This window comes from Heptranchias perlo, chromosome 1 (assembly GCF_035084215.1).
Source record: "Heptranchias perlo isolate sHepPer1 chromosome 1, sHepPer1.hap1, whole genome shotgun sequence".
Lineage (NCBI taxonomy): Eukaryota > Metazoa > Chordata > Chondrichthyes > Hexanchiformes > Hexanchidae > Heptranchias > Heptranchias perlo.
This window is the reverse complement of record NC_090325.1, coordinates 144,008,738-144,027,801: the sequence shown is the minus strand read 5'-3', so window position 1 is coordinate 144,027,801 and position 19,064 is coordinate 144,008,738. Positions and strand designations below refer to the sequence as shown.

Sequence of the window (19,064 nt, the reverse complement as noted above, 5' to 3'; positions counted from 1 at the left end):
GTTGTCATTTATTGCAAGGAGAATGGAATATAAAAGTAGAGATGTTTTGCTACAGTTGTACAAGGCATTGATGAGACCACATCTAGAATACTGTGTGCAGTTTTTGTCTCCTTGTTTAAGAAAGGACATAATTGCTTTGGAGGCAGTTCAGAGAAGGTTCACTCGACTGATTCCTGGGATGAGGGGGTTATCTTATGAGGAAAGGTTGGACAAGTCGGGTCGGTATACACTGGAGTTTAGAAGAATGAGAGGTGATCTTATTGAAACATGTAAGATTCGGAGGGGACTAGAAGGGGTAGATGCTGAGAGGATGTTTCCCCTTGTGGGAGAGACTAGAACTAGGGGCCACAGTTTAAAAATAAGGGGTCTCCCATTTAAGACGGAGATGAGGAGAAATTTTTTCTCTCAGAAGGTCATGAGTCTGTGGAACTCCCTTCCCCAGAGAGTGGTGGAGGCAGGGTCATTGAATATTTTTAAGGCTGAGTTAGATAGATTCCTGATTTACAAGGGAATCAAAGGTTATCGTAGGTAGACAGGAAAGTAGGGTTGAGGTCACAATCAGATCAGCCATGATCTCATCAAATGGCAGAGCAGACTCGAGGGGCCAAGTGGCCTACTCCTGCTCTTAATTCGTATGTTTGTATGTAAGTAAACAAACATAATGGGCTCGATTTTAGCACCCGCGATTGGGTGCATTCGTGGCGGGGCGGGGGGGGGGCTGCGAAAATCAGGGATTCCCGGGGCGGGTCTGGAGCCCGTCTCCAACCCGCCCACTTCCAGGTTCCCCAGTGACGCGCTGACATGCGCGCGCAACCCCCGCATGTGGGACTCCCGCCGGCAATTAAAGCCAGCGGGATGCCACTTAAAGTACTTAAACAGGTACTTCAGGTTGTTCACAGACCTAATTGACCTGATATTTTAGAAGGGCTGGGATTTTGAAATTAACTGAGACTGTTTCCCGTACTGGGGCAAACACTCCCAGTTGAAATGGACGTGTTGTAGCCACCAGCCTGTGGCAGCTGCAAAGGTCCATTTGACAGGTGGTGGGGGAGACCCTCACTCATTGCAGGAGGCCACTCTGTCACTTGGGACAAAGTTTGGCCTCCACCACCCTCCTCCTAACAATCAAATTCACCAACTTGCACACTTACCCCGGTGTCCAGACACATGTACCTACCTTGCGGACCCCCTCAGATGTATATCTTCCAGATGGGGGCCGCCGTAGCTGCAGTCATGACCTCCTCGGAGGGCGAACAGCATCACCAGCCTCGCCGGCTACGCCGTCCACTTCTGACACGTGGAGCTCCACAACACAGTGCTGTGACACATCCACCTACACAGCAGGAGGGAGGGCAACCGCAGAGAGAGATGCTTCGCAGAGAGCACTACCCTCGGCACAGGGTCTACAGACCGAGGCTCAGCTTCCTGGACCTCTCTGAGCAGCAGTGCACATGGGGGCTCAGAGTCACTCGACATGTAGTCGTGGACATCTGCAGCCTCCTTCATGCCGAGCTGCTCCCGGCTGGCCCGAGCACCATCTTCTTACCTGTCGCTGTCAAAGTCACCACTGCCCTCAACAACTTCTCCTCCGCATCCTTCCAGGGTGCCACCGGGGACATCGCCGACGTCTCTCAGTCGTCTGCACAAAAGAGCCCTACAAATACACCTACACCCACTCTGCAGTGACACAATGGGTGGCATCAGTTGTGGGTCTTCATAGTGATCCTCAGGAAAGGGCATTTTTGCACAAACCAGACAAGATTCGCAAAGACGTGGCAGTAGTGGTGACAATATAATATGTTATGTGAGTTGATCAGAAATCAAATATAGGTAAACACCATGACAAACCCTCAAACTCCCTTGTGCATCCCCCTCATGCTCACGACACGTTTGCCTTACGCTTCCTACTGCACATATGTGATGCATGCCCTGTGGCTGCAGCACAGGTAGTGGCAGGTTGAGTGAGGCTGACCGTGAAAGCGATGCATGAGAGGGTGAGTATGAGATAGAGCCATGAGATTGTATGAGGATTGGGTTGAGTGGTAGTGGTGGGATGAGTACTGGCGAGGTGAGTAAGTGCAGGTAAGATGAGGATTAGCTCTGAGTGGGTGTGAGGGGTGATTTGATAGAGTAGTGTTGGCTGAGTGTAGGGGAATGAGTAAGTGCACTCACTTCGGCTGACCTACTTAGGTGATTGAAGCGCCTCCTGCACTGTATGCAGGTGCGCGATACGTTGGTGGTGCTGATGACCTCCTCTGCCACCTTAAGCCAGGCCTTCTTGGTGGCAGAGACAGGCTGCTTCCTCCCACCCGCCGGGGGAAAGATCTCTGACCTCCCACTCCTCCTCACCCCATCCAATGATACCTGGAGTGAGGCATCGTTAAACTTGGGAGCAGCCTTCCCCCTGGGCTGCTCCATGCTGTAATGTTTCCTATTTTCTGCAGCATCAGTCAGTAGAGGACTGCCCCTTTAAATAGAGCTCCTCCAGCTGACAGACCTTGCTACGCATGTGCAGTCCGCCCGCAGCGCAGCTTACCAGTGGGAAACCCGGAAGCACAGGTAAGTGGCTCCAATTGGCCTGCGATTCCGTGCGGAGCACCCCGATTTCACTGGGCACGATACCCACGCACCCAGTCGACCCCCCGCTGAGAACCCGCCGCCCTGCAAATATCGAGCCCAATATCTATATCTTAAAAAATAACGGCAATAATTTTGACCAAGGTAGGTACAGAACTATCAATCTACCGTAAGTATTGAAAGAATGGAAATATGTAAAATGTATACGGATTATGCAATCAAATTGATATTAGATCACTAATAAATTCTGAAATGAATGTAAATTAACAAACTCCAAATTAAGGGCAATTCGATGACTGGTGTCAATTGATGTTATTCAGATTCAGAACACCATTATTGATATTGGATACTTAATACTTAACTGCCACTTAACATGAGCTGTTTCATCTAGCTAAATCAAACATGGTTAAGATTAGTGTGACAACTATTAGTGTAAACACAAGCAGCACATGAGCGTAATAAACTCCTTTTAGACAGTTTAAAATCCACAATTTTTCTAAACAAAAGCCACCGGTGTAGCACTGTCTTATATAGTATTTTAAAATATTTATTATATTGAAAGTGAAATGTCCCTCAACCCTTACTGCATAATTTGGTTGGGGTTGACACAGAAATTGGACTTGAGGTGCAGCAAAAGTCTCGGGGGTTGGAGGTTAATGTAATGAGGAACTGATAGCATGGATTTAGAAGAGGAGGATCCTACGTAACCAAGCCGCCGCCTTTGAGACTCAGACCGATAAAATAGATAATGGAACTTCCTATGATGGAACGTATTTGGCTTTCAGAAATCATTTGGCAAAATTTCATATGAAAGACTTCTAATGTATCTTGAAGTCACAGGAATCCAACATAAAACATGGGATTGGATAAGAAGATGGATTGGGTTTAATAAAAAAGGAAAAAGGATGAGTGTAAACTTAAATGTCAGACTTCAAGGGGGGTGGTGTTGAATGAAGTCCTGCTTGGACTCCTTTTTATAATCCACGTAAATGATCTGGATACTGAAAACAAATGTACATACGTCAGATTTGATGATGACACAGAAATGAAGAGGATGCATCAAAAAAAAATTGCAGCAGGATTTAGATTGGGCAGACAAGTGTCAAATGAAATTTAATGCTGAGAAATATATAGTAGTGCAAAGAAACTAATGGAAACAATTTAAAAGTTGATAGAATGCTGGGATATATGATCAAAACAATAGTTTGCAGGTCTACAGAAATTATGCTGAGACTTCACCATGCGCTGGTCAGACAACATTAGGAATATTGTACCCAATTCTGGTCACCATGCCACAAAAAATATATACAAATGTTCAAAAAGGTACGGTGAAGAGCAACAAGACTGATTCCAAGTATAAAGGCGATGAGCAATGAGAAAGGAAGTGAGAAGTTCGAGGTCTGTAGTCTAGAAGTAAAGCAGTTAGGACTTCACTGAGGCAAATGAAATACTAAATGGCATAAGTAAGGCAAACCCAGAATATTACTTCAAAATAAGCCCGGTAGGACCAGAGGGCATGCAGTGAAATTAGGGAAAAATGAACTGAAAACGGACATCAGGGACAACTTCTTTACTCAGTGATAACTATTTGGAATATTTTACCTGACACGGTATTAGAGACAAACACACAAAGCTCATTCAAAATGCAGTTGGAAGCTGTGATTGGAGAGCCAGGGTACTAGAGAGACGAGCTACAATGGACCGAATGGACTTTCCATGCTATTCTTTGTGTTCTTACGGACATTTACAAGCATCAACTTCTGGGGTTACATTGCTATGAATGTTTAAAACTGGGAGAGGGAAGAATTTTGCTATTTCAACCCTTTTGGTAAAATTCATGGGGCATGATTTTAAAAGGGCGGCAGGATGGCAGCGGTGGTGGGAGGGTGTGGTCATTGGGCGCGCGGCAAACGCAAATAATAAAAAGTTACCATTCCGCACGCAATCGCGACTTAATTGGCAGCCATTAATCTTGTTTCCGGGTTTGCCGGCCGAAAGCTGCGCAGTGGGCGGACTGTGCACCCGCATGACAGGCTGTCAGCTGCAGCGTCTGGAATTAAAGCAATGGATTTTGCTGCAGCAAGGAGACACAATGGAGCAGCACAGAGGTGAGACTGCACCAAGATTCAGCGATGCCTCACTTGAGGTGCTACTGGCTGGGGCGAGAAGGCCTGGCTCGAGGTGGCAGACGAGGTCATGAGCAAGAGCAACATATCCCGCACTTGGGTCCGGTGCAGGAAGCGTTTCAATGACCCAACTAGGTCAGCACATCACCCCCCCCCCCCCTCAACTCATTCTGCACTGCCAAGACCCACTTAAAACTCATCCTCAACTTACCTTCACTTCCTGAGCACTTCCTCACCTCCCCATTTGTGACCCCACCACGACCACTCACCCCAGTCCTCATCCAATGTGATATATCGGTCTGATACTCACCCTCTAATGCACCTCTTTCATTGGTTGGCCACTTCACCCTCACTCACTCACACGTCTGTACTTTCTCCCCCTCTAGAAGAGACTGCAAAATGCACGCGAGAGGGCGAGGACTGGAGGAGGGCCACAACAAATAGTGGTCCTCACAGACATGGAGGAGGAGGCCCTGCAGATCTGCCGCACCCTCGAGTGCCTGTCCGTCAGGAATGCTGAGACTGGCACCCCACAAACGTCTGGTGACACACCTTTAACATTCATCACACACAACATGAATTGATGTTAACAATGCTTGCCATGTTGAACACCTCAATATGCTCATCGCAACATGACACATCAGTAATGATGCTTAATATTGCCTTCTGTTCTCTTACTGGCCCTTCAACGACCGCAGTGATGGCAGAAGGCGATTCCTCAGAGGATCTGCTGGCCTCTGAGGGTGCACCGTCACATCTTAGCGAGCCATCCATCAGCGCAGATACTCACACCTCATTGGATCCTAGTAGTCAGTTAGTTGGGTTGGCACCTGGTGAGTCACCTCACACAAGTGAGCACGAGCAGACACTGGTGGCAGGGGCAGCTGTGGAGAGTCCGGGTCGGTGGGCGCACTCCTCTCCAGGCTCTGCTCAGCTGGACTCAGATGCTGAACCCCGGGGGCCATCCTTTAAAAGTAGAATGATCGAGGGACAGAAGCACATTTGTGAGGTACTGGAACAGGTGCCACGCACACACTCCACAATAGCGCAGAGGATGGAGGAGTCCAACTCCTGCATGAGTGTAATGGTGGCACAGGTATGTGAGGGAATCTCTGAGATAGTGTCACAGGGAATTGAGGAATCGTCCGAGATAATGTCGCACGTAACTGCGGAAATGTCTAAGATAGTGTCGCGGGTAAGTGCGGGAATGTCTCCGATGGAGAGAACGCTAGCCTCCATTGAGCTTCAAACATGGCTCACAAATGAGTCCATTCAGGCCCTGACAACGGCCCTTCGGACTCAGGGTAAACAACATTCTGCCGCCTTAAACAGGCAGACAGAAACTTTACATCTGGGCTTCCAAGGCGTCACACATGTCCTCCAAATTGTTGTCCAGCAGAATGGTAGGAGTGATGTGGGCCTGGCCCAGGCGAGGGATGATGGCGAAAGGGGACATGGAAGTGGGGACACCACTCAAAGTGCTCCCACGTCTCACCTGTTGCCCCCCTCTCGACCAGTACCCGCAATGCTGCCTCCTCTCCAGGTGGCCGAGTCTGCCCCTGCACAGGTGCAGGTGGAGCAGTCTTTGGAGGGGCCCTCACGGGCTCCAAAACCCAAAAGGCGTAGGCCAAAAGCATCTAAGCAGTCCAGCCATGGACATGAACAATCTGTCACTACCTCTGCTGCAGCCACAGGGGATGCACCACATAGAAGTAATATGATGTGGAGATGCCGGTGATGGACTGGGGTTGACAATTGTAAACAATTTTACAACACCAAGTTATAGTCCAACGATTTTATTTGAAATTTACAAGCTTTCAGAGGCTTCCTCCTTCCTCAGGTAAATGTCAGGAACTCCTCGAAGCCTTCGCATTTATAAATCACAGAACAATACATGGTGATTACAGACATTCTTTGCAACTGCCCGTTGCCAAGGCAATCACCGTGTTCAGACAGAGAGGTGTTACCTACAGAACCCCCGAATATACATTCAACAACAAAAAAAAACAAACAGGAAAAAAAAGAGAGAGAGAGGCAGAAACATCCGGAAGGCAGAGAAAGCCAGCAAATGACCCGTTGTATTAAAAACAGATAGCTTTTGTTCGCTGGTGGGCTTACGTGTAGCGTGACATGAACCCAAGATCCCGGTTGAGGCTGTCCTCATGGGTGCGGAACTTGGCTATCAATTTCTGCTCGACGATTTTGCATTGTCGTGTGTCTCGAAGGCCGCCTTGGAGTACGCTTACCCGAAGGTCGGTGGCTGAATGTCCCTGACTGCTGAAGTGTTCCCCGACTGGGAGGGAACCATCCTGTCTGGCGATTGTTGCGCGGTGTCCGTTCATCCGTTGTCGCAGTGTCTGCATGGTCTCGCCAATGTACCATGCTCTGGGGCATCCTTTCCTGCAACGTATGAGGTAGACAACGTTGGCCGAGTCACAGGAGTATGAATCATGCACCTGGTGGGTGGTGTCCTCTCGTGTGATGGTGGTATCTGTGTCGATGATCTGACATGTCTTGCAGAGGTTACCGTGGCAGGGTTGTGTGGTGTCGTGGACGCTGTTCTCCTGAAAGATGGGTAATTTGCTGCGAACGATAGTCTGTTTGAGGTTGGGTGGCTGTTTAAAGGCGAGTAGTGGAGGTGTGGGGATGGCCATAGCGAGGTGTTCGTCGTCATTGATGACATGTTGAAGGCTGCGAAGAACATGACGTCGTTTCTCCGCTGCAGGGAAGTACTGGATGACGAAGGGTACTCTGTTGGTTGCGTCCCGTGTTAGTCTTCTGAGGAGGTCTATGCGATTTTTCGCTGTGGCCCGTTGGAACTGTCGATCGATGAGTCAAGCGTCATATCCCGTTCTTACTAGGGCATCTTTCAGCGTCTGTAGGTGTCCATCGCGTTCCTCCTCGTCTGAGCAGACCCTGTGTATTCGCAGGGCCTGTCCATAGGGGATGGCCTCTTTGACGTGGTTAGGGTGGAAGCTGGAAAAGTGGAGCATCGTGAGGTTGTCCGTGGGCTTGCGGTGGAGTGAGGTGCTGAGGTGCCCGTCTTTGATGGAGATTCGTGTGTCCAAGAAAGAAACTGATTCTGAGGAGTAGTCCATGGTGAGCTTGATGGTGGGATGGAACTTGTTGATGTTATCGTGTAGTCTCTTTAGTGATTCTTCGCCGTGGGTCCATAGAAAGAAAATGTCATCGATGTATCTAGTAGGAAGAGAAAGATTTGTGATCACAAAAGGTATGCAAAAGGGTGTCTGACAAATTGTCACGTTTTTCATTTATATTTGGTTTCTGTTAAAGTCACTTTAAATGTTATCATTCTCACCACTGCTGCCACGTCTTGCCCATTCTTGACTGCCTTTTGTGATAGCGCCCTTTCATGTGCTTCATCATGAGCAGCGAGACTTGATGCCACCCAGTGGGTGAGTTTACAGTGGGTGTATGTGTAGTTGTAGGGCTGTTTTCTGCAGGGTGGGGGTAGGGGGGTGGTGGTTGGTGTTGGCGCTGTTCTTTCCAAGAGGTCTGAGGACTGAACTATCCTCACTTTGCAGATGTCCTTATGAGAATTGTTCAAATATTAGTAACTCCCTGGCCTCTCGAGCAGCTCGGTGAGCCTCTGCTTTGCCCAGGAGTTCCTCCTCCTCCTCCTCTTCCTGCTGCTGCTCCTGCTCCTCCTCAGTGTTCTTAGCAAATGTGGATACTGGATGAGGGCATGGGGCCTCATCAACCAGTACCCCTCTCTGTTGCGCCATGTTGTGGAGGACACAACACACTAATATAATGCGACTCACTCTCGCTGGTGCGTATTGAAGCGCTCCCCCAGAACAATGGAGGCACCGAAATCGCATCTTCATCAATCCTATCGCATGTTCAATTATAGTCCTGGTGGCAATGTGGCTGTCATTGTATCGACGCTGATGGGGTTCCTCAGGTGTCATCAGCCACGTGTGCAGGGGGTATCCCTTGTCCCCGAGGAGCCAGCCCTTAAGGGTGTTCGGTGCGAGGAAGAGCCCCGGGATGTTGGATTCCCTCGGAATGAATGAATCATGGCAGCTGCCAGGGAATCTGGCGCACACTTGAAGGAATCTTTTGTAGTGGTCACAAATGAGCTGAGCGTTGATGGAGTGACACCCCATTCTGTTGATGAACAGTCCTGGGTCAGATTGCTATATGCGTGCAGTTGATTGAACCCTGTACACGTAGGAAGCCAGCCACAGAGTGGAATCCCACTGCCCTCTCTGTCTGGCTGAGGTCGTCCATGGGGAAGTTGACGTAGTGCGAGGCTCTGCGAAACAAGCCGTCGGTGACCTGCCTTATGCACTCGTGTGCAGATGACTGAGAGACCCCAGCGATGTCACTGATGGCACGCTGGAATGACCCGGAGGTGAAGAAGTTGAGGGCAGCGGTCACTTTAACTGCAATGGGTAATGAGATGCAGCCAGGAGCAACTCGGTATGAAGGCGACTACAGATGGTCTGTGACCTCCTGGCGACTCACTCTCAGCCTCCGTATGCACTGCTCCTCAGAGAGATCCAGGAAGCTGAGCTTCGGTCTGTAGACCCTCTAATGAGGGTAGTGCCTTCTGCGACGTCACTCCCTCTGTTGTTCTCCTATGTGCTCTTGTGCAGATGCCTGTGGCACAGCACTGTGTTGTCGAGCCACAAGTGGTGGAAGTGCACACTGTGCCTGGCGAGGATGGTGATGCTCCTCGTCCTCGGATGTAGTGGTGAATGCAGCCATCGCGCCCCCTCCCCTGCCCCCAATCTCCTGATGGTGTCGGTTTGAGGGGGTCCAAAAAGTAGGTAAATATGTGTAAACAGAACAATTCTGAGTGTGAAGCAAGAATTTTCAATCTAAACACAAAGATCTCCCCACCAAAAGTTTGCCTGAGAGAACTGAGTGCCCTGCTGCAATAACTCACCATTTATCCCCATCTGTCAAACGGGGATTTAAATGGCCAAATGGCTGTCAGCTGAAACCTGACAACTTACTGATGCCGTGTTTCACCCAGCACAGGAAACAAGTTGAGGCAGCGTTGCAATCGCTTGCCTTCATTCTAAATTACATTTTTTTCATTTTTTAACGACTTTAACTAGGTGAATTGCTGGTTTAAATATCGTCCAGTCAGCTTTAATTGCCAACGGGACTTCCGGGTTTGGGAACAGGGCTTGCACCCAGATGGTTCTGGATCGTGTGCGTTCTTTGGTGTCTTGGAGCCGGGAATTCTGCCCGCTCCTTGAAAAGCCGGTTTTCTTTTCCCCCAACGCACCCAGACTTTTGTTTTGAAATCGAGCCCATGGAGTTTCTATTAGATTTTCATTACTCTTTGTTTACTAGCACCATTTTTTACCTCCCCTCCAAAAATCTATTTATGGCACAGTTGAGATTCTTTTTTGCTATTATAATCCACTTGCTGATGTACATAGATGTGTAACATCACGTTAACGTAGGGTTGTCTTGCTACTAGTTTTAATATGGGTTTACCATTTGAGAATTCACCTTTCTAAAGATTGAGTTTGCAGTGTTCCTGGAGGTGCATTATGTGACAGTGTGGGTAGCCTGTCCTCCAGATTGCTTCTAGTCCTATGATTTCCCTACACAGTGACACTGAGATTTTAATGCTGGTAAATTTAATAATGTTTTCTAGATTCAAAGGCTTGTGCTGATCTAGATCTGGACAACTCGCTAGAATGGGAAACAAAAACTATCACCAGTGCACTGAAACAGTATCTGCGGTAAGCAGCTCTGCATGTGTTTTTCTTCTCTGTTGTTTCAAGGAGTTCATGGCCTGAACTAAGCCAAGCTGACACTTTGCTACATCAGTTAAGCATTGTGCTGTACCAAATCACTAATCCCAGCATTCAGAAACTAATGAAATAACTTTAAAAAAATATATATATATATATTGCTGTTAACTCCTGATAAGTACCAGTTCCAAGCTATGAAATCTGATGTGACAATTACATCCCTCACTCCCATTTTATAGAATTCTGCTATGTAGTATTCCCCAATTACCCACATTAATGCTCAGCAAGTTGAGTTGATCCACTGGCTTGAAAAGAGAAATTTGTTAAGGTCTGATACTTCAGTACACCATTTTTATATATTGTTCAGATTGAAATGCTGCATGGTTAAATAGACTGGGACTCCAAGGCTGACTATTTTTATCCTTTTGCTTGTAGAATTCCTGATCCAGATATAAAATACATTGGTTAAATCCTAACAAGTATTTATTTAGATAGTGATAAACCAATTGAAAGGTCTGAGTGAGATTAGTATTGAGGACTGTCATGCTTACCATAGAACAATAGAAATTTAATATCAAAAATTGAAGTACTTGAGCACAGAAACACACTAAGTAGGAATACTTGAGTTATACAAATCAGTAAGCAGTTGGTTTAGACTGTCATTTAATTTGTTATTTTCAAATGTTATAGGAATCTTCCAGAGCCCCTCATGACTTACAAGTTGCATGGGGAGTTCATCTTGCTAGCCAGTAAGTATTCAATGGCAATTCACTGTTCTACAGCTTTTCATAAAATATATAAATGTGATGTGTTGGGTGTGGTTTGTTGGTGCACAGACATGTCAAATTGATAGGACCTGGGTTAATATACAGGTTCCCACATGGCAGGCTTACATCCTCGACCATGCCATTCAGAGCAAAACATCAAGCCTGAGGTTAAGTGTATTCCCTCGCATGCAATAATGGAAAATCAGAGGGAATGATGATTATTCTTGCAGCCATTCTTGCATTACTTCTCAGAACCAGCTCAAGCAGTGTTGACAGAGGCCAAGGAGCAAATTGGCCTGCCTGTCATCTTGGTTTAACATGAGAGCTTTTGTTCAAAAAGTGTTGGAGGATGGAGCCTAGATCTTCTGCACACTGATTAGCTGCCAATCTCAGTTGCGTAACTATGAAAATTACTAGGCGGATGGAAAGCACCATTTCTCCTCCCTGCTCACCAAAACGAGGGATCGCTGGAGGGAGAGCTGCCCTAAGTTGCCAGTTCAGAGTGACGTGAAGGAGTTTTGGAAGTAAATCATCTACTTGCTTTACAGATACAGTTGTTGCATAGTTAGGTCAATCATTTTTCTTAAGGAGAGAAGAATCGAGAAATTCCAGAGAGAATTATTTCTGTTACAAAAGGGAGAAAAGAACGTTATTAAAGATGTGCATATCAATTAATAAACTATATATGCATGTGAAGCAAATTGTGTTACCTGGGTGATAATCTAGCAGAGTGGATTGCGTACTTGTGTAGAACCTCACCGATTTTCATTCTATTGATTTCAATGAGGTGCAAGGGTTTAGGGAAGGAATTCCAGAGCATGGGGCCAAGCCAGCTGAAGGCTCAGTCACCAATAGTTGGGTGAAGGGAGGGGGTAACGCACAAGGGGCCAGAGTAAGGAGAATGGAGAGTTGAGGGGTGGGGTGGAGGGAAGGTTGTAGGGCTGGAGGACATTAGAGATAGGGAGGGGCGAGGACATGAACGGAGTTAATCACAAGAATGAGAATTTTAAATTGGAGGCATTTGGGTTTAGCAATCCAATGTAGCTTAGCAAGGGCAGGAGCAAGGAGTGAGCAGGACTTAGTGTGAGAATAGGATATAGGCCGCAGAGTTTTGCATGAACTGAAGATTATACAGTGTGGCGGATGGAAGGCCGATCGGGAGCGCATTGAAATAGTCAAGTCTGGAGATAAAAGCATGGATGAGGGTTTTAGCAGCAGATGGGCTGAGGCAGGGAGGAAGCAGGCGATGTTACGGTAGTTGGGCTTTGTGACGGAGAGGATATGGGGTTCGAAGCTCAGCTCAGGGTCAAATAGGACGCTGAGGTTGCAACAGTCTGGTTCAGCCCGAGAATGGCCGGAGAGGGGGGTGGAATAGTTGTAAAGGGTATGGAGTTTATGGTGGGGGTCAAAGACGATGGCTTCAGTCTTTCCAATGTTTAGCTGGAAGAAATTGCTGCTCATCCATGACTGGATATCAGACAAGCAATCTGACAACACTGAGGCAATGGAAGAATCAGGGTTAAATTATGAGGATAAGTTGCATAACCTGGGCTTTTATTCCCTTAAGTTTAGAAGGTTGAAGGGTGATCCAGTCCGGGTGTTTAAAATGATAAAAGAATTCAATAGGGTAAATACAGAGAAATTATTTCCTCTGGTGGGGGAATCCAGAACATGAGGGCATAATCTTAAAATTAGAGCGTGGCCATTTAGGAGTGAAATCGAAAAGCATTTCTTCACACAAAGGGTAGTGGAAATCTGGAACCCGCTCCCTCAAAAGGCTGTGGATGCTGGGTGAATTGAAATTTTTAAGACTGAGATTGTTAAGTTTTTGTTGGATCAGGGTATCAAGGGTTATGGAACAAAGGCGGGTAAATGGAGTTGAGGTACAGATCAGCCATGATCTACATGAATGGTGGAGCAGCTCAAGGGGCTGAATGGTCCAGTTCTGTCCCTATGTTCTATGTCACTGTGATATCTCAGTGAAAAGCTCAGGGTAGGACTTGGGTGGTGGTAGACAACGAGGATTTTGAAGGAGAGGTGAGAGAGGTGGAATAAGGTGAGGTGCTCAAAGGAGGAGAAAATACTAGTGGTGTATGGGGTGATTTGGTGAAAGAAGATTGAGATCTGTAGCTCTAGTGCATTCTGTGCATGTCCATTTCAGTGACGTGTGTAAGAGAGATGAAGGGGATATTACATAGCATCCGAATCCGGAAATTTTGTTGCTTTTTTTTGCAGAATGTAGTAGTCCAGAATCCAGAATCAAGCCAATTCATTCCCTCATTCACAAACTTCCAGAGAAGAATCAAGAGATGTTGGACATTCTCATCAAGCATTTAGCTAAGTAAGATGCGTGTGCTGGAGATTGTACATGTATGCTGCTATTGCAACCTGCCTCTTGATTTATAGATTTTTAAAAAACAAAACAGGGAACAGCTGCAGTGGCCATAGATTATCCAGCGATTTACTTAATATTAAAACAAAAGACTGGTTATATTTTTTGATCTTGGCGTCCCCTTTTTTGGTGTATTAGCGACTCCTAGTCAACCTATATAGCTCATTAGCATAATTTTTGGAACTGTCGATACTTTGTATAAGTGATTCTTTTTAAAATTAACATTGATATCTACTCACATGAAGATACTGATATTTTCATGCACAATTATGCCCCAATATTTAAATTTTAATAAGAACATAAGAAATAGGAGCAGGAGTAGGCCAATCGGCCCTTCGAGCCTGCTCCGCCATTTAATAAGATCATGGATGATCTGATCCTAACCTCAAATCTAAATTCATGTCCAATTTCCTGCCCGCTCCCCGTAACCCCTAATTCCCTTTACTTCTAGGAAACTGTCTATTTCTGCTTTGAATTTATTCAATGATGTAGCTTCCACAGCTTCCTGGGGCAGCAAATTCCACAGACCTACCACCCTCTGAGTAAAGAAGTTTCCCCTCATCTCAGTTTTGAAGGAGCAGCCCCTTATTCTAAGATTATGCCCCCTAGTTCTAGTTTCACCCAACCTTGGGAACATCCTCACCGCATCCACCCGATCAAGCCCCTTCACAATCTTATATGTTTCAATAAGATCGCCTCTCATTCTTCTGAACTCCAATGAGTAGAGTCCCAATCTACTCAACCTCTCCTCATATGTCCGCCCCCTCATCCCAGGGATTAACCGAGTGAACCTTCTTTGTACTGCCTCGAGAGCAAGTATGTCTTTTCTTAAGTATGGACACCAAAACTGTATGCAGTATTCCAGGTGCGGTCTCACCAATACCTTATATAACTGCAGCAATACCTCCCTGTTTTTATATTCTATCCCCCTAGCGATAAACGCCAACATTCCGTTGGCCTTCTTGATCACCTGCTGCACCTGCATACTAACCTTTTGATTTTCTTGCACTAGGACCCCCAGATCCCTTTGTACTGCAGTACTTTCCAGTCTCTTGCCATCAAGAAAATAACTTGCTCCCTGGTTTTTCCTGCCAAAGTGCATAACCTCACATTTTCCAATATTGTATTTCATCTGCCAAATCTCCGCCCACTCACCCAATTGAACCCAATTGAAGAACTGCCACCTGATAATTAGCAGGCAACAGAAAAAAAACTGACATCGGACTTTATTGGTCTGTAACAATATTGAGTGCAACAATTAGTGAGCAACAGAATTTCAAATAAAAGTTTGCTGATGTTGCAAAGCACAGACCTGTGTGAGTGCTCATAAAGTGAACTGGAAACATTTCTTACTACAAAATAATGCTGGTTGAGGCTATAATGAAAGCACATTCACTGTAATTTTGAGGTTATAATTAATAAACTGTTGCATCAGCGGCGGAGCTTGGTACGGCCAACTTGGGGAGCTGGGGGGGGTTCGAACTCCAGATTTGGCTGACTTGGCAGTAAGGGAACCGTGCTGGAAACTGGGGAAATCTAACACGCCTATTCCTAAAGCCGAGCCGGGAACGGCACAGATCTGCAGACCGAACCTGGAAGCTGAAGATGGATGATAGACGTTCCTAGGAGTGAAATGGAGGCTGTCCTCCAAAGCTGTGTTGGCCGACCTCAAAATAATTGTCGGGGGGAGGGAGAGGCCATGTTCCTCCCCTTCCCCCCGCCACTGCCTCTATGTTAGGCGGTGACCTTTTGCTTTGGACACTATCCTACACTATTGGTGTTCTCTGTTGTACTTGGGTCAGTAGTTTATTACCATTGCTCCCAACTATGGTCAGCATATATGTCGTATTGTTCTCAATTGACCTTACTATACACTTCGATGTCACATTTTCCTTGGGGACTTGAGCAACAGGCCAAAAAATTTTATTTTGCTGTGATTTATTTTCCTCTAAATTGCCATTAAGACAGTTTAATCATTTATTTAATATAGTTTCCAGTAAAGCCTATTTAATTTCCTTTTGTGGACCTGTGCTTATTAAACAGTCTGGTCCTAATAAAGGCATAGCTAGTTTGCAATATAGAACTGCTCAGAGTAGGATTATAATTGAACCAAGATTTTGGTATATTGTTTTCAGACCATTAAATGTAAGTCTAAAACCTGAAATACTAAAACTGATTTTAATTACACATCTGTTGATGAATAAATCATCAGATTTCTAGCATGTGTAGTCAATCTGAGCAAATTTAGGCAATGGATTTTTTTTAAAAATTGAGTCATATGAGCATGGATAATTGGGAAAAAAATGCTGGAATTCAGCATAGAGATGTCTGTAGTAAATTAGAGTTCAATGCTTGGATAGTTGACCGGATTAACCAGAATTTGACATGTTCAGTTTATTTTGCTTGGATAAGCCCTATGGAAACAGCTAATAAATATTACAAGGTAAAATAGTAACCTTGAATTCTAGATTTGTACTATATTGTCATTTTAGTGATTATCCAAAATCACAGTATATGAGAACAAAGCATGTGGCCGGACTGATAACTACTAAAAGTATGTTTCCTGCATTCAAATATCCAGTGACAGTCTTTCAAAATGTCTCCTCTTGTTATGAGTTTTTTTTGCTATGACAGCCATTTCTTGAACATTACTGCAGTTAAGAAATTAATTCAGTTTAATTTCTATGTGTACCAGCAAGCTGTGTTCCAAACAGAACTCACCAACTATTAGACACAGAGCATTAATTAGTCTTCTACAATACTAAATCCCCTTGGATAACATTATATTGTCTTAATATTTAAAATCATGCTCCAAAAATCAGGCTTATGAGTTCTAGGCCATTTGGTAAACCACCACTAAGTTTATCCTCTGTGCAACTAATGATCGAGAAAGATCTACATTCAATGGGCTTTTCTCTACTACCTCCATCTTCTATAATGGTAATGTTCAAAAAATGGCTGTTAAAGCAAAAAAGAAGTGGGTAGACCGTAGTATGAGAGAGTTTGAAAGGTGGACATCAATGTACATGTGTGTGAATACACCACTTGATGTCATTCAGTTTTGACAGTCAAAATTGATTGTTTTAGAAATTGATGTTCAATTCAATGAGAGTTTTTACATTCAGAAGTGCGATAGCATGACCTTAATTTTGTTTCAAAAAAGTCACTTCAGTTAAGGCTATCATTTGATTAGTGTTGTTAAAATAGGGCCTTATCAAAGGTGATCATAAATGGATTTCCCTGTACCGTGATGCACAGAAAAAGTTTCCCAGTAATTTATGTGGATAATGCCAGGCTTACTATACAAATGGCATAAGAATTGGAGTGACTTTACTTTTCCTCCTTTCCAGTGTGTCTAATAATGCAAAGCAAAACCTGATGACTGTAGCAAACCTTGGAGTAGTGTTTGGGCCGACTCTGATGCGGGCACGGGAAGAAACTGTTGCAGCCATCATGGACCTCAAGTTTCAGAATATCATTGTGGAAATTCTAATTGAAAACTATGAAAAGGTGAGTTCTTTATTTTATAAGCAGTGTCAGGGTTGTAAAAACAAATAGGATGGTGTCGTCGACTTTAAAAAATGAGCACAGTAGGGCTGTCCATACTCCTCAGTGGTCACCTCCCAATTTTGAGAGTGAATTTCAGTCTGGTCCGCTATTCAATTTTGGAGAGTCATTCCTGAGTTTTAAAATGTTCCACAAGACTTAAACTGGTCCTAGATTTCTTTTTGTTGGATTTGGTGGATAAAAGTATGTCTGAAACATTTAGGGGGCTAAATTGGGCCGCGTAGCGCCTGTTCTGTAGACACTATGGGCTCGATTTTACCGTCTGGTTTCTTGTGGGTTTCCAGCGGGGGGGGCCCCCGAAAATCCCGATATCCAGTCACGTGACCGGATCGCGCCACGATCCCGCCCACTTCCGGGTTCCCCGATGACGTGCGGGGGTGCGTGCGTGGCCCCCGCTGGTGGGAATCCCGCAGGCAATTAAAGCCAGCGGGATGCCACTTGAGGTTATTTATTTCGCTTGTTCAGGTCATTAACTGACCTGATTAAGGGACTGTGTGCGATTTTGGGGAAACATGGGACTGTTTCACACACTGGGGGAAACAGTCCTAGTTGAACTGGACGTGTTGCAGCCGTCAGCCTGTGGCAGCTGCAAAGGTCCATTTGACAGGTGGGGGGGGAGACCCTCACCCATTGCAGGAGGCCGCTCTGTCACTTGGGACAAAGTGTGGCCTCTACCACCCCCTTCCGGACGGTCAAAGTCACCAACCTGCACACTCACCCCGGGGTCCGGAGACATGTGCCTACCTTGCAGACCCCCTCAGATGTACATATTGCGGATGGGGGCCGCCGTAGCTGCAGTCATGACCCCCTCGGAGGGCGAACAGCATCACCAGCCTCGCCATCCACGCCGTCCACCTCTGACACGTGGAGCTCCACAACAGAGTGCTGTGACACATCCACCTGTACAGCAGGAGGGAGGGCTACCGCAGAGAGAGACGCGTCGCAGAGGGCACTACCCTCGCCACAGGGTCCACAGACCGAGGCGCAGCTCCCCGGACCTCTCCGAGCAGCAGTGCACACGGAGGCGCAGATTCACTCGACATGTAGTCGTGGAGATCTGCAGGCTCTTTCATGCCGAGCTGCTCCTGGCTGGCCCCAGCACCATCTGCTTACCTGTCGCTGCCAAAGTCACCACTGCCCTCCACAACTTCTCCTCCGCATCCTTCCAGGGTGCAGCCGGGTACACCGCCGATGTCTCTCAGTCGTCTGCGCGGAAGAGCCCTGCAAATACACCTGCACCTACTCTGCAGTAACACGATGGGTGGCATCAGTGGTGGGTCCTCATAGTGATACCCAGGAGCGGGCATTATTGGACACAACAGACAGGATTCGCGGAGACATGGCAGTGGTGGTGCCAATATAATGTGTGATGTTTGTTGCTCTGAAATTCAATATAGGTAACACCCATGGCAAACCCTCAGACACCCTTGTGCATCCCCTTCATGCTCACGACACGTTTGCCGTACGCTGCCTACTGCACATGTGCGATTCATGCCCTGTGGCTGCAGCACAGGTAGTGGCAGGTTGAGTGCGGCTGGCCGTGAAAGAGATGCACGAGAGGGTGAGTATGAGATAGAGCCATGAGATTGTATGAGGATTGGGTTGAGTGGTAGTGGCGGGATGAGTACTGGCGAGGTGAGTAAGTGCAGATAAGATGAGGATGGGGTTTGAGTGGGTATGAGGGGTGATGTGACAGAGTAGTGTTGGCGGTGCCGAAGGAGGTGTGGGGTGGGGGCAGTGTTGTGGCAGACCGAGTGTCGGGGAAAGACTACGTGTTCTCACTGTGGCTGACCTACTGCGGTCATTGGAGCGCCTCCTGCACTGTATGCAGGTGGGCGATATGTTGGTGCAGGTGACCTCCTCTGCCACCTCGAGCCAGGCCTTCTTGGTGGCA

The 19,064-nt window shown here is 46.4% G+C and overlaps 1 protein-coding gene across 3 annotated transcripts in view; it reads left to right on the top strand.

Annotated features, from left to right (window-relative positions):
- arhgap10 (Rho GTPase activating protein 10) overlaps positions 1 to 19,064 on the top strand; it is a 197,935-nt gene that overhangs the window by 137,321 nt on the left and 41,550 nt on the right. For all 3 annotated transcript variants that reach the window (XM_067992215.1, XM_067992209.1, XM_067992222.1), the window contains exons 15-18: positions 10,345 to 10,432; positions 11,135 to 11,193; positions 13,447 to 13,552; positions 16,954 to 17,113. In XM_067992215.1, the coding sequence (XP_067848316.1) occupies positions 10,345 to 10,432; positions 11,135 to 11,193; positions 13,447 to 13,552; positions 16,954 to 17,113 (413 nt within the window). The remainder of the gene's footprint in view (positions 1 to 10,344; positions 10,433 to 11,134; positions 11,194 to 13,446; positions 13,553 to 16,953; positions 17,114 to 19,064) is intronic.